Here is a 15,335-nt window from a genome sequence, read left to right on the forward strand (position 1 = left end):
AGTTTCCAAGGGACTCAATTGGAAATCTCGTCAAGACGGGTTGACTCAGCCAAGTTTTGAGTCGAGTCGCCGAATTTTAGAACTATGGTTGAATTCAGGTTTTTGAACTGTGATCGTTACCAAAGCAAAACCACCATGATAGCATGATTATATTTTGAGTGTGTGAGGCTTTTATTCTTCTTCTTTTTTCTAATTCCAAAGCCTTTCAATGCTTCCAATATTGATTTGAATTAAACAAAAAATTCCAGCAACAAATTCCACATTTCCATTGTTAAAATAGGGGAATCATGCAATATGCATGGCCAGTATCGTAATGTGCATGGGTCGTCAATTACAGGATGCCCCATCCACAATGACCGCCAAGATCAGGGCCTAGATTGACGTGCGTGCATGCAAGCAATGTGTGAATAGATGTATCGCCACCATCTAAGGTGGAAAATACACAAAAGTAATCGAAACCCAGTGAAATTTGAAGCTTGGGAACAGCTTACCTCCAGAAATCTCGACATGGATTGCAAAGTATATCTGATTTTCTGCTAAACCACCTGCAACCAGCAAAGCAAGCAAATGTATTTCTTTTTACAATGCAACAAAAAGGAGAGGGAGTTACCATTATTGATCGAATTTCATATACAACAAACCCTTTGAAAACACTTTTTGACTCCCAGAATGATACACTCAGGTTGGGTGTGAAATCAAAGATGGAAGGAGTTTTATTCCATGTCAGACTTCATATCCAGGATTTATCTTCTGTTGAATTTCGCCGTAGCTTTCTAACTCTTCCATGTCCTGCAAACTCCCCAGGAATAAAGGAAGCCTTTGATGCAGCTCGACCGGTTGCATCGAAAGAATCCTAATTTTACCATCAGACCCCCTACCCCCGGCTTGCTCCACTAGAAAACTGAGAGGATTCGCCTCGTAGACTATGCGCAGATGGTCTCTCGGATTCATTACCACCCCACCATAGATAAGAGTTCGATGGAAATCAGCAACAAGCGAACAGATATATCGAGCAGAGTACTTCTTAGGGAGCTGCCCTTTACCTTGTCTAACAGTATCAATGTAACGCCTCAAACCATCAGGCCAATCGAAATACCGTGCATCATTTACGGAATAGATTTGTCCTGACAGTGACATAAAAGGCATTGGCATAAATGAGTTTGTTGGATCCATTTAAGGGAACAGAATACTAATGTTTGGAACATACTGTAAATTCTCTCTGCTGCTCCGCAGGTGAATCTTCAGTCATATAAGATCTATCCATGTGGGTACAGGGCTGCAACTTGGGTTCAGATCAACCCGAACCTGATGGGCAGGTAGTTGAAATTCCATTCGAAAATAGGAGGACAGCAGCGTGTTATAGATTTTTTTAATTTAGAAACTACCTTTTTTTCCTTCTTTTTTTTCCGAAACAAATGGGTGTTCTTCTTTCCTTAAAATGGTCAACACACATGCTTATTTTTCCAACACTTCCTTGAATCATGTGAAATATGAGATGAATATTATATAAATAACGTTAAAGAAATCAATGACTTTCTATTCTCACAAGAGTTTCAACATGAGGTCGTGGGTTCGAGCACCCATTGTGGTGTGAGTGCACGGGCATTCGTGGGGTGTGTGAGTGCATTTGACATGAGGTTGTGGGTTCAAGCACCCATTTTGGTGTGAGTGCGCGGGCATGTGTGGGGCGTGTGAGTGCATGTGATAAAATAAAAAATAATAATAAATAAATGAATTTCTATTCTCCTTGATTCTCCAACTATTAATTCTATTTCTTTGATTTTTTATTTTTTTAACACACGCACCCGACACACACACCCACACATGCCGTAGTGGGATTTCACCACCTATGGGTATCGAACCCAAGACCTCTTGTTGAAACTATTAATTCTATTTAGATGTAAACCATAATCAAGAATATTTTAGTAAGAGTGATTAATTATAGGGATTTTCTCCTCATTGCTGGGATCGATGAAATCGAACCAATTTCGATATCATCGATAATTGTCGGGACTTTTCACCGCTGGTCACTGGACAATTTTGGTCCTATTTCGATATCATCAAAGGACCTTAAATGATATCGAAGGCTGTCATCGAGAGACCTTCGATGACATCGATAATTGTAGGAATTTTTCACCCCTGGTTGCTGGACAGTTTTGGTCCTATTTCGATATCATCGAAAGACCTTAAATGATATCGAAGGTTGTCATCGAGAGACCTTCGATATCATCGAAGAGTTACGCAGTTGCGATTGCAGAAACGCAGATTCTGCGAAAATTGTTTCTTATTTTGATTCTACCTCCTTCTATTCTTATATAAATGGGTGTATGCGGGATTAGGGTGTATTCCAGGGTATTCTAAAGTTTCCTAAAGGTTTTCTAGGAGGACTTAAGGCTATCAAAGGTGAGGGAGAGAGAGAGAAAGAGAGAGAGGAAGCTTGTGGAAGGGAGATTCTGCTCGTAGAGGTAATCTACTTCGCAGTCCACGTCTCAGCGCTTCTACGTCCTCGTGATCGGTGAGATCCCTCTGTTTTTCCATTATTCTCTTATTGTTCATCCACTCCTGCACGAGTGAAGAAAGTTTGATCCAAGCGATGTGTGCTTGTGATCGGTTGTAACGTTCTGCTTTATAGTAGATTGTTGATCTGAACGAGGTCCCGTGGTTTTTACCTCTTTGATGGTTTTCCACATAAAATTCTCTAATGTCGTGTGGTTTATGCTTTGATTTATTTCATTGCTTAATTATCTCATAATTCTGGTTTGTTTTGGGAGGCTAGATCCTAAGGTTTTGGTGTAAGGCCCCCAATAAAGTGGTATTAGAGCTAAGTTCATTGAACAGAGTAGGATCAGTTTTGAATTATGGAAGGTAGCTCATCAAGGATGATCAGCCTCAATGATTCTAACTGGACCATATGGAAGGCTAAGATGGAGAACTTGCTTTATTGCAAGGAATTATATTCTCAAATTTTAGGCATATCAGCAAAATCCAAGGATATGTCTGAAGATGATTGGAAGAAGATGGACCGAAAGGCGGTGGGATTTATTAGACAATAGTTGGACGATTCCGTATTCCACTATGTGTCTACGGAGACCTCAGCCACTAGCCTATGGCTGAAATTGGAAGGGTTGAATGAGAGGAAGACAGTCGGTAATAAAATCTTCCTGATAAGATGACTTGTGTATCTCAAGTTCAAATATGGTGGTTTTGTGGCCGAGCACATGAATGAGGTCAGCAATATAGTGAACCAGCTCTCCGATATGAAGATGGTCCTAGATAATGAATTGCAGGCTTTGCTATTGCTTAGTTCATTGCCTGACAATTGGAAGACATTAGTGGTGTCTTTAAGTAATTCCTCGCCAGACGGAAAGATATCCATGGAACAGGTAACCAGTTGTCTCTTTAATGAGGAGACAATGAGGAAGTCTCAGGAGTCTACTCAGCAAGAGGCCCTTGTGACACAGGAACAGGGGAGAGGAAAGAATAGGAAGGGCAGGAAGGCCCGAAATAAATCAAGAGGCAAGTCGAGTACCAAGAAGGATGTTGAATGCTAGAATTGTGACAAGAAAGGCCACTACAAGCATGAATATCGTGGTAAGAAGAACGATAAGAAAGGAAAAGGAAAGGAGAAGGAAGATGAATCAGATTCCACTGTAGTCGCTTCAAATGACGACATTGTAGTTATTCTTTCAGCAGATCACGATGTATGTCTCACGGCTACGAGTTAGGACACTGACTAAGTGATAGACTTGGGAGCCTCGTTTCATGCGACTCCACGCAAGAACTTCTTCACAAGCTACAAGTTAGGTGACTATGAAACCGTAAAGATGGAAAATTCTAGCGCATTGAAGATTGTAAGGGTCGGTGATATTTGTGTGAAGACTGATGTGGGCTGCACATTGGTTCTCAGGGATGTGAGGCATATTGCAGACCTTTGCCTCAACTTGATGTCGACGGGAAGGTTGGATGATGATGACTATGAAAGTCGGTTTGCTGGTGGGTGCTGGAAACTCATCAAGGATTCGTTGATCGTGGCCAGAGGAAAAAAGTGTTGCACCATTTATAAGGCAAGTGTCAATGTGTTCAAGGGTGGGTTGAACGTAGCGGAAAATTCAGCTATTGACAAGTGGCACAGGCGTCTAGGTCACATGAGTGAAAAAGGGTTTCAACTACTAGCGAGGAAGCGGCTCATTCTAAGCGTGACAGGTACACCTCTCAAAACCTTTCTTAATTGTTTATCAGGAAAACAGCATAGAGTTTCATTCGTTAAAACTGTTTCTCATGTTAATAAAGTGCATGTATTAGATTTGGTTTATTCTGATGTCTATGGTCCTATGAGGACAAAAACCTTAGGTAGGGCATTGTATTTTGTCACTTTTATAAATGATGCATCTAGAAGAGTTTGGGTTTATGCTTTGAAATCCAAGGATGAGGTCTTTCGTGTGTTTAAATTGTTTCATGCTATGGTCGAGAGAGAGACAAGTAGATCAATAAAGTGCATTCGCACTGATAATGGTGGTGAATACATTGGCGACTTTCATGAGTATTATAAGTCCCTCGGTATACGGCATGAACAGACAGTTCCCAAGAGCCCCCAGCATAATGGTGTGATTGAGCGAATGAATCGCACCATTACAGAGAGAATCAGATGCATGTTGTTCCATGCGAAGTTGCCCAACACGTTCTGGGGAGAAGCAATGCACACAACAGTGTATTTGATAAATAGGTCTCCATCAACCCCATTGTATGGAGAAGTATCTGAGAAGGTGTGGACTGAACAGGATCCATCGTACAGTCATCTCAGATGTTTGGATGCAGGGCATCCGTTCACGTACCCAAGGACGAGAGGTCCAAGCTCGATATGAAGATCATGCAGTATGTGTTCTTGGGGTACGATGATGAAAAATTCGGTTACAGATTATGGGATCCGACCGAGAGGAAGCTCGTCAGGAGCAGAAATGTGATTTTCTTTGAAGATCAGTGTATAGAAGACATTGATAAGCCAGAGAAGAACCAGCCTAGTTCAGGTGAACTAGAGGACATAGATCCGATTATTTCTCCGGTGGTGTCTGATGACGAGGGAGTACAGAAAGGTGTAGAGGACGAGGGAGTTCCTATGGAAGATGGACTGGGGGAACAACCCCCACTTGATCCACCTATTGAACCACAGGTGAGAAGGTCATCTAGGGACAGACAGCCGTCCAAGAGGAACTCGCCGTATGAGTACATTATGCTCATTGATGGAGGAGAGCCAGAAGATTATTCTGATGCCCTAGCTGACGAGCCTAAGGGGAAGTAGTTGAAAGCTATGCAAGATGAGACGAAATCCTTACATAAGAATCATACATATGATATTGTGAAATTGCCTAAGGGCAAGAAAGCTTTGAGTAATAAGTGGGTGTTTAGAAAGAAGGTTGAGCAGAAGAATTCACAGACGAGGTTCAAGGCCAGACTTGTAGTGAAAGGGTTTGGTCAGAGGAAAGAAATAGACTTCGAGAAGATATTTTCACCAGTGGTGAAGATGACATCCATACGAGTGTTACTTGGGTTGGTGGCTAGCATGTATCTAGAGATAAAGCAGTTAGATGTTAAAATTGTCTTTCTCCATGGTGACCTGAAAGAAGAGATCTATATGCACCAACCAAAGGGGTTCGAAGTTAAAGGCAAAAAGCATATGGTGTGTAGGCTGAGGAAGAGCTTGTACGGGTTGAAACAAGCTCCACGGCAATGGTACAAGAAGTTCGACTCTTTTATGTTGAAGCATGGGTATGACAGAATGGAGTCAGACCACTGTGTGTTCACGCGTACGTTCTCAGATGACGATTTCTTAGTTCTGCTGCTATACGTTGATGACATGCTCACATGAAAAAAGACATCAAGAAAATCGACAGGCTAAAACAGTTGGGCAAGTCGTTTGTGATGAAAGACTTGGGTCTGGCTAAACAAATCCTAGGAATGAAGATAACCCGTGACAGAAGCAGCAAGAAACTTTGGCTATCACAAGAGCGGTATATTGAGAAAGTCCTAGAGCGGTTGAATATGAATGCAATGAAGCCGGTTAGTACAACACTAGATGGTCACTTCAGATTGAGCGATAGGCAGTGTCCTAAGACGGAGGCAGAGGTGGAAGAGATACAAAAGATACCCTACGCGTCAGCAGTAAGAAGTTTGATGTATGTTATGATATGTATACGCCCAAACATAGCATATGCGGTTGATATTGTCAGCCGGTATCTTGTCAATCCTGGCAAAGAACATTGGACAGCGATGAAGTGGATACTACGGTATCCAAGAGGCTCATCCAGGTTAAGTCTATACTATGGTGACAGAAAACCTATGTTAGAGGTTACACAAATGCAGATATGGCAGGCGACATAGACTCTAGGAAGTCTACATCGGGGTTCATGTTCACGTTTGCAGGGGGCTGTTTTTTGGCAAAGCAAGCTATAGAAGGTCGTAGCATTGTCGACGACAGAGGCCGAGTACATTGCAGTCACAGAAGCATGTAAAGAGATGCTTTGGATGAAGAGGTTCCTACAAGAACTTAGCCTAAAGTAGGAGCAGTACGTAGTGTATTGTGATAATCAAAGTGTTATACACTTGAGCAAGAATCTAAGTCAGCACTCCAAGTCGAAGCACATAGAGCTTTGGTATCAATGGATCAGGAATACTTTGGAACAGAAGGTGTTACAGCTTGAGAAGGTCCACACGAACGATAATGCGTCAGACATGATGATCAAGGCTTTACTCAATGGCAAGTTTGAAGTTTGTAGAAACCAGACTGGCTTGAAAAAAAATGAATTCCTCCTGAGTCGAAAAGGGGGAGATTTGATAAGGATTTTCTCCTCATTGCTGGGTACGATGAAATCGAACCAGTTTCGATATCATCGATAACTGTCGGGACTTTTCATCGCTGGTCGCTTGACAGTTTTGGTCCTGTTTTGACATCATCGAAGGACCTTAGATGATATCAAAGGCTATCATCGAGAGACCTTCGATGACATCGATAATTGTAGGAATTTTTCACCCCTGATCGCTGGACAGCTTTGGTCCTGTTTCGATATCATCGAAGGACCTTAGATGATTTCGAAGGCTGTCATCGAGAGACCTTCGATATCATCGAAGAGTTACGCAGATGCGCTTGCGGAAATACAGATTCTGTGGAAATTGTTTCCTATTTTGATTTTACCTCTTTATATTCTTATATAAAGGGTGTATGCGGGATTGGGGTGTATTCCAGAGTATTCTAAGGTTTCCTAAAAGTTTTCTAGGACTTAGGGCTATCAAAGGTGAGAGAGAGAGAGAAAGAAAGAAAGAGAGAGGAAGCTTGTGGAAGGGAGATTCTGCTTATAGAGGTGATCTACTTCGCAGTCCACGTCTCAGCGCCTCTACATCCTCGTGATCGGTGAGATCCCTCTGTTTTTCCATTATTCCCTTATTGTTCATCCACTCCTGCGTGAGTAAAGAATGTTTGATCCAAGCGGCGTGTGCTTGTGATCGGTTGTAACGTTCTGCTTTATAATGGATTGTTGATCTAGACGAGGTCCCGTGATTTTTACCTCTTTGAGGGTTTTCCGCGTAAATTTCTTTGGTGTCGTGTGGTTTATGCTTTGATTTATTTCATTGCTTAATTATCCCATAATTCTGGTTTGTTCTGAGAGGCTAGATCCTAAGATTTTGGTGCAAGGCCCCCAACAATTAATGCACCTCGGTGGTCAGCTAGTAACTGTCCACCCCCAGCACACATGCCAACGTTACATGCTTACAAAATCCAAGCCATGCAAAAGGTGGCCCCCGCCATGAAGATGCATGGCACCAATGGGAGGAGGCATTCTACTCATCAACCATGCCACACCTTAGGAAAACAATGGCAATTTAAATCAGACCTGCCAATGGTCTGATTCAATGTGCGCATGTTGTCCACCTGATGACAGGACTGGCCCGATTTTTGTGCATGATGATCATGGTGAAATCATAATCTACAGCTTTTATTAGCAACCATATGTTTCTCCCAAAAGACCAACAAGAATGTGACCAATCAATCCAACCATACATGGTATTGGGGATTTTAGAACGAAAAAAAAAATACCTCGAGGTGGAATCGTTATGTGGGGATGTGTCAGAACAAAGTCACCAGTTGAATGGTCCAATGTAAATGCATGCGTTCCAGAACCAAAGCTGACGCAGAATATGGTGGCAGATGAGTAAAGAACATAGCCAGCAGCAACAAGCCTCTGCCCACTTTGGAGTGAATTTAGTAGTGCCTTCTCTTCGATGGGTAGATGATCCAATTCCACAAGCCGGTTATAGATGCCAAATATTGTCCCGGTTGGAATAGAGGCATCAATATTTCGAGAACCGTCTAGAGGATCAGTGACCACGACAAAAGGACCATCGTCAGCTATCCAAACTGGGACAGGGTCTTCTTCCGAAGCCATGACTGAAACTTTGCCAGAACTACGGAGGGAGGACAGGATGATGTCATTCTGCATAATCAGAGAGTTCTTCTGTTCAGAAACATAACCTTCATTTTCTTTTCACTCATTTTTAATTGTAATTCTTACGTGTGAAACTGTGCATTACAGGGGCAGGTTCTCTAATGAACCTTAGTATGCGACTCACGAGAAGCAAGAGCCCCACACATGCCATGCAGCATGCATGTTCAAGATCCAGGCAGTTCATCAGGTGCGCCCTGCCAGGGATTTTCCATGGTCCAAAGTCATGGTGGTGTGGTCATTGGCTGGGACATGTGCATGTCATATATGGACTTTTGGTCGATTCTTTTGAGATGTTCATCCTTTTACATGAGTGGTCACCAGACGGTTGTACAAGCCTGATTTTGGGGCCACTGCAAATGCAAACCAGAGCCTACCTGATGAATGATCCTACACACATGTATCACATGATTACGTGTGGCATATCTTACTCACATGAGGGTATGCATGCCGGCGACTAGAAACAAATTGCTAACTGAAATCTAGAACAGCTCATACTTAAACATTTTGGGTCCATAACCAACTTTTGGAAACTTCGCAGACCTTTTTTCATTTTTAGAAAGATCGTCTGCACTCTTATTAGGGCCAAAGGCAGGCATAAAAGAAAACAGAAACCAAAGGAAAGAAAAACTAAACAACTAGAAAGGAACAAAACAAAACAGAAAACAAAAGAAAACAGACGACAAATGACCACCCCGATTCACCAGCCCCAAAAATACAACAAGCTCAGCCCTCCCAATCAGCATTGCATATGAAAACCCGATTAAGAACACCACCCACCGTACTGACGCTATAAGAACCAGATTAATTACCATATGAGGTTGTATAGAGACTAGAAATTATCAGCTTGATCCAAAACATTTGTGGCCCCAAGAAGTTTTTAATGGTGGGCGTTCAATCAATATTGTGCGGTCCACTTGAGATTTAGATCAACCTCATTTTTGGGCTCATAGCATAAAATGATCTGGAAGAATGGGTGGACGGCATGGATGAAACACATACAAAATGCTTCTCTACCAAACAACAACTGCCAAATTTGCTAGGGCTGCAACTTGGGTTCGGGTCAAATTAAGTTCTGAGTTTTGAGTCGAGTCTATGAGTTTTAGAACTATGCCATGGATGAGCTAACTCAATGTAGTGAATAGTAGCAAAAGCGCATCGTAAGATTGAGAATTTATAGAAATTCGAATTCCCTCCCATCACAAGCAGAAATCAAATGAAACTAAATGGAAAAAAATTCCAAATTCCTCAGTGAATTCACATCAAAACAGAAACAAATTCCAAATTATAGAAATATCCACAAAAAGAAATTCGAAACAGAATAGAAAAAAGACAAATTGGCTATCCCAAACCGACAAAATATACCTCAAAAATTCAATGAAGGATAGAAAGTGAGAGTACCGAAACGATATCCAGTGGCTTCGGAATGTCTCTTCCAGCTGCCAGATCAGCCCCACCAACACCCTTCCATCTCCCAATCTCGGAATTGAAAGGCGAGGCGACAACGGCCGCGATCCTCTTACACGCGTACTGCAAGTGATTGATCAAAATGAGGAGATCGTCCCCGACGCCGGCCTCCGCCTTCCCCATGTAATCCATCAGAGTATGATAACCGTCCGTTTGAGAAGGTCCCATGTCGGATACTACCCTCAGGCCGGAGAAAGACGCCATCAGAGAACGGGAGGGGCCGCTGCCTAGCAGCTTGAGCGCTGGCGGGAAGATGGAGGGTTTTCGCGGGAAGGTGAGAGGTTTTGGCGGGAAATTCAAATTCGAATTTGGAATGAGGGTCGATGATAGCATTATCGCTTGGGTGATCAGATTGGAGAGAGTGAGAGAGGAGTTGAGAGGATGGAGTTGGGGATAAACCTCTCAAGGGGGAATTCTAACGTGCGCATCGCGTGCAATGGACGTGGGTGGAATTTTAGGATGCGCGACCCGAGCTTTTGTACAATAGACTCGGGTTCCCAGGACGCGGATTGCGTACTGACACGTCAGTACCGAGGTGGCTACTTGCGGTGCTCTGTGGGCCCCGCATAATATATATGTATTTTATCCAAGCCGTCCATCTACTTTTCCAGATCATTACAGAACATGAACTCAAAAGTTCGAGAGATCCAAATCTCAAGTGAACCACACCATAAGAAAAAGTAGAGATTGAATGCCTACTATTAAAAACTTTTAAGTTCGTTATAATGTTTACTTGTCATCCAACCTATTGATTAAATCACGCACACCTGGATGAAAAGAAAATAGAGATATCAGCTTAATCTAAAACTTTTGTGGATCATAGAAAGAGAAAACAGAGATATCAGCTTAATCTAAAACTTTTGTGGATAATAGGAAGTTTGTAATGGTGAATGTTCAATCATCACTCTCTCTTGTAGTATTGTCCATATGAGATTTAGATCTTTCTCATTTTTGAGTTCATGCAATAAAATAATTTAGAAAAATAGATAGATGGCATGGATAGGACACATCCATCATGATGGGCCCACCGAACACTGTCAATAGCCACTTCGTTATCACTAGGCAAACGGTCGTCCGGGTTCCTAATTCTGATAAGTGGGGACCTGTGCGGTTTCGCTGTCTCTAACACCATCGAGCTAGCTGATGTCAAAGATACGTGGGCTAGACTACCGAGTATGTGTTTTATCACATGGTTCAATTTTATTTTATTTTTTATTTTGTTTATCCCTTTATCTCATGACATTATTCAAATATGAACTTAGATCTAAATTTTAAGTGTGCCCCAACGCAAGAAACAATGGAAATTAAATGCTTACCTTTGTAAACATTTTAAGAGTCACAAGTTTTGAATCAAAAACTGATATTTGTGTTTTCCGACGTTTTTAACTGTGGACATCCAATCAATAATATTTTTCCTGTGGAGTGGTCTTCGTGTGATTCGGATCTGTCTTTCTTTTTTTTTTCAATTCAAGGGATAAAGGGGTTGTAAATGGGCAATTATGATTTACCCCTGCATTTACTTTTGGTAGCCGCTCTTTGACAGTAACTCAATGTGAAAGGATGATATTTTAGTGGGACTCACTTTTATGTGTATTTGATCCATGCCATTCATTCGTTTCTTCTCACTGCAGGGCATGAATCAAAAAATGAGGCAAATCCAAAGCTTAGGCTTCGGAATTGAAAACTTACCATCCATTTCTTTTATGGGGTCATCTGAAGTTTTGGATCAAGCTTTTTTTGTGTTTTCTATTAATATATGTCTGTATGACATTATAAACGGTTTGGATGACAGGAATGTATCTATGTGAATCCTAGGCTCATTTTAACCATTAACAGTAGGCATACATTTCCACATGTTTCCTGTGGTGGGGATCATTTAAGCCTTGTATCTGCCTCATTTTTTGGCTTATATGCTCTAAAATGAGCACCTAAAATAAATAGACGGTGTGGAGCAGACACATGCATGAGGATGGGCCTCACAAAATTTACCACTATAATTTTCATCAAATAACAACGTTTTGTGCCACTACTTTCAAGCCAAACTTAGAAAAACAAACATCATATATATATATATATATATATATATATATTTGTTAGTTTGTTAGTTTGTTAATACACCCCACTGGCAGTTGACACTTCAGTGTTAGCCACCCCCACTAGGGATTACCTCAAGTGTTGAAACGAGGTATTTTTCACTCAGTCTACCACTTGAGCTATGAAACAGGGCGTGACATAGATAAAACATATGCATCATGATTGGGCCCACAGAGCTTTGACACCAACTACTGCTGCTGATGTTGGGGTCACTAGCCAAACAGTGTCCATCAGTGCCATGGGTGTGTTGGGTTCCACTGCAAATGGACTGAGCCCCAACAATTTAGCCTACAAAAGTGTGCCTCGCGCACTATGCCCATGTATTATGTGGTTGGATATGTGGTCGTATGATTGGAATCGACAATGCCTGGAGTCTATCCTACAAGAGCCCTTGTCAGAAATTTAAGCTGAATGGATGTGAAAGGCTCAGCCCATTCTAACCGTACCTTGATCTTAGGGAACTTCACACAAGTAAAAGATAAACAACTTACATTCAGGGATCCACTTAACTATTATAAGAGTACAAATGAATTAATCACTTATTTGATTCTATGATATTAAAAAGGCCTCCGGCTATGATCAATGATTTAAATTGTTTATTGGCAACCTAATAAATGAATATACGATTAAACATAATAAATTTCTCACAAACATCATGGTGGGCCCTACCTAGCTTCTAAGCACAGCATCTAAGGCAATCTGCTACAGCAATGGCTTCACTACCTAATTGGCATCGATAATTCTAAGCTACATATTCGGCATCAATGCCACGTATTTGCATGGCAACTGCATTCAGCACTTGAGATATTTTCTTCTCTTTTTTTCTTTTTTTTTTCTTTTTTTTTTTTTTTTTCATTTTAAGATAAGGGCTAGATCTTTTCAAGCACTTCTGACTAGGGCTGAAAGTCGGGCAGGTTGGGTTGGGTTGGGTTGGGTTGGGTTGGATCGGGTTGGTGCTCAACCCTAGTCCAACCTAAAGTTACTATACTTCAACCTTAACCCAACTCAATCCTGCCTAACCTCGGATTAGGAATTCTCAACCCAAGCCCAACCCAAGCGAGCTCGATCGGGTTAGTCGGGTGGATACATGCTAATATTTTCATTTTTACATTAGTCTATTATATTTCAATATACGTCTTATTTTTTGTATCTATAATTTTATTAATTAATTATATATATATATATATAGTTATTTATCGTAGAAAACTTCATTTTTCCTAAACAAACAAGTTAAAATATAGGACAACTACTCCTTTAAAAGTTGTGTTGTGTAAATGCAATCTATTTGGGAGAGAGAAATCCGGCATATCTTGTTAGCTTGAGTCATCGGAAATGATGTGGACCAATGAGACCTAACAATACTGAAATTTTCTATGCCTTCAACAGAGGCGATCCATACTTAATTATAATTTATAAATAACTTATATGTTGTTCGGGTTTGGGTTAGGTCGGTCAACCCAAGACCTCAACCCGAGTCCGGCTCAAGTTTTATCAAGTTGGTGTTTGTATAACCCAAGCCTGGGATTGGACTCGATACATCATGCCCAAGCTCAACCCAATGTCGGGTCGGCCACGGGTCAGTCGGGTTGAACCTGCCCAACTTTCAGCCCTACTTCTGGCACATAAAATAATAATAATAATAATAATAATAATAATAAATAAAATAAATAAATAAATAAAATTCTGAGCTCATCAAGCCACTCTTGCTATAGTAGGCAGCGAGGAGCTCACCATCCTCAACGGTGTAGTGATAGGTGAGATTACACTAGTGGAGCCATAAGCTGTTGGAGTTTTACTTAGCCAAAACGCCCACCTATTAAATCTCGCCACACGGCCACCATGAGAGTTGTGAGCCCCTTGCCCGCAAATCTTGTTTCTGCTAGTGTATTGGGTTTGGCCCTAACTTCCGGGCCCACCCTAATGTATGTTTTTTATATCCATGCTACCCATCTACTTTTCTAACTCATGTAGCATGATCCTAAAAATGAAACAGATCCATATATATCTTAGGTGGATCACACCATATGAAATGGTAGCGATTGACCATTAAATACTTCTCATGGGTTATAAAAGTTTTGGATGAATTAAATATTTGTTTTATTTTTTTTCCTTTCATACATGTTTATATGACCTTATTGACAAGCCGGATGGTTAGTAGCCATTACGGTAGCCCTTATAAAGTTTTTAATGATGTGTGTTCAATCAGTGTTGTTTCCTAGGGTAGTTCACTTAAGATTTGGATTTGTTACATTTTAATTTTTTTCCATACCTCAAAATAAACTGAACAATAGATGGATAGTGTAGATATACAACACATACATCAAAGTGGGTCACAGGGTTACACCTCATAATAAGAAAAAGTTGCTTATAAAGTAAATAGGTTGGTCTTAGGTTAACCCTCTCATATATTCCACCCACTTTCCTACACCGCATGGGGCTGTTGATGGACGGCTTGGCTCAAGCAAAATCAAACTTTTGAATTGGTCAGGCCTAAACAATTCAAAATTTAGGCCAAAGTCAACTCTAAGCCTGTCTTCTTGACAACCCTATTTAAACATGATGGGAGTCTAGTCGAGGTAGGTCAAGCTTGGGCTTGGACAAGCGGTAAGTGGCTCTAATCCATGGTTTCAATGCCCAGGCATGTCTAATATAACTCGTTCGCTTAGATTGGGTCTGACCCGGCTGGGTTTGAGGCCACGAGTTGCACTTAACTAAAGCAAGTCACTACCCAATTTAGGGTTGAATGACTTAAGTTGAGTCAGCTGAGTCTTAAAACCGTAGCTGCTCATGATTCTAGGCACATTTTGTAAATAAGATCTCACTAAGTTCTATAAACCTTACCATGATATATGTATTATATATACATTATATACACAGCGATCATCTATTAGGAAAGATTATTTTAAAAGGCAATATAAGGCAGAGATACAAAGCTCAAGTGGACCTATCATTAAACCAAAATAATAATAATAATGGAGATTGAATGCCTACCATTGAAAATTTTCAGCGCTACAAAAGCTTTTAGATCAAGTTAACATGTGTGTTTATCTCAAATAAATATCATATCGACCCAAAGAAGGTTTTAAGGTTTGAATGAGTTAGGTTGAGTCATTGTCCCCACTGTTTTGTGGGGGTGGAGCTTTCGATTTTCCTCGTTCTTTTGCATGTTTATTAAAATGATCTCTCCAATTGAAAGTACCCCGTGAATACAACACAAAATCATGATGGGCCTACAAAATTGGATGACGCCTCTTCATTAGCTAGATAGCTGACGAAGCCGTC

The 15,335-nt window shown here is 41.0% G+C and overlaps 1 protein-coding gene across 1 annotated transcript; it reads right to left on the bottom strand.

The window, feature by feature from the left end:
* Nucleotides 1-492: 492 nt before the first annotated feature.
* Nucleotides 493-10,407, bottom strand: LOC131229153 (fructose-1,6-bisphosphatase, chloroplastic). Its single transcript, XM_058225035.1, has 3 exons — nt 9,894-10,407; nt 8,087-8,483; nt 493-1,124 (listed from the first exon to the last, which is right to left on the bottom strand). The coding sequence occupies exons 1-3, from the start codon at nt 10,290-10,292 to the stop codon at nt 724-726; spliced, it is 1,197 nt and encodes a 398-aa protein (XP_058081018.1). The 5' UTR covers nt 10,293-10,407; the 3' UTR covers nt 493-723.
* Nucleotides 10,408-15,335: the final 4,928 nt, after the last annotated feature.

The sequence above is a fragment of the Magnolia sinica genome, chromosome 16 (assembly GCF_029962835.1).
Source record: "Magnolia sinica isolate HGM2019 chromosome 16, MsV1, whole genome shotgun sequence".
Taxonomy (NCBI): Eukaryota; Viridiplantae; Streptophyta; class Magnoliopsida; order Magnoliales; family Magnoliaceae; genus Magnolia; species Magnolia sinica.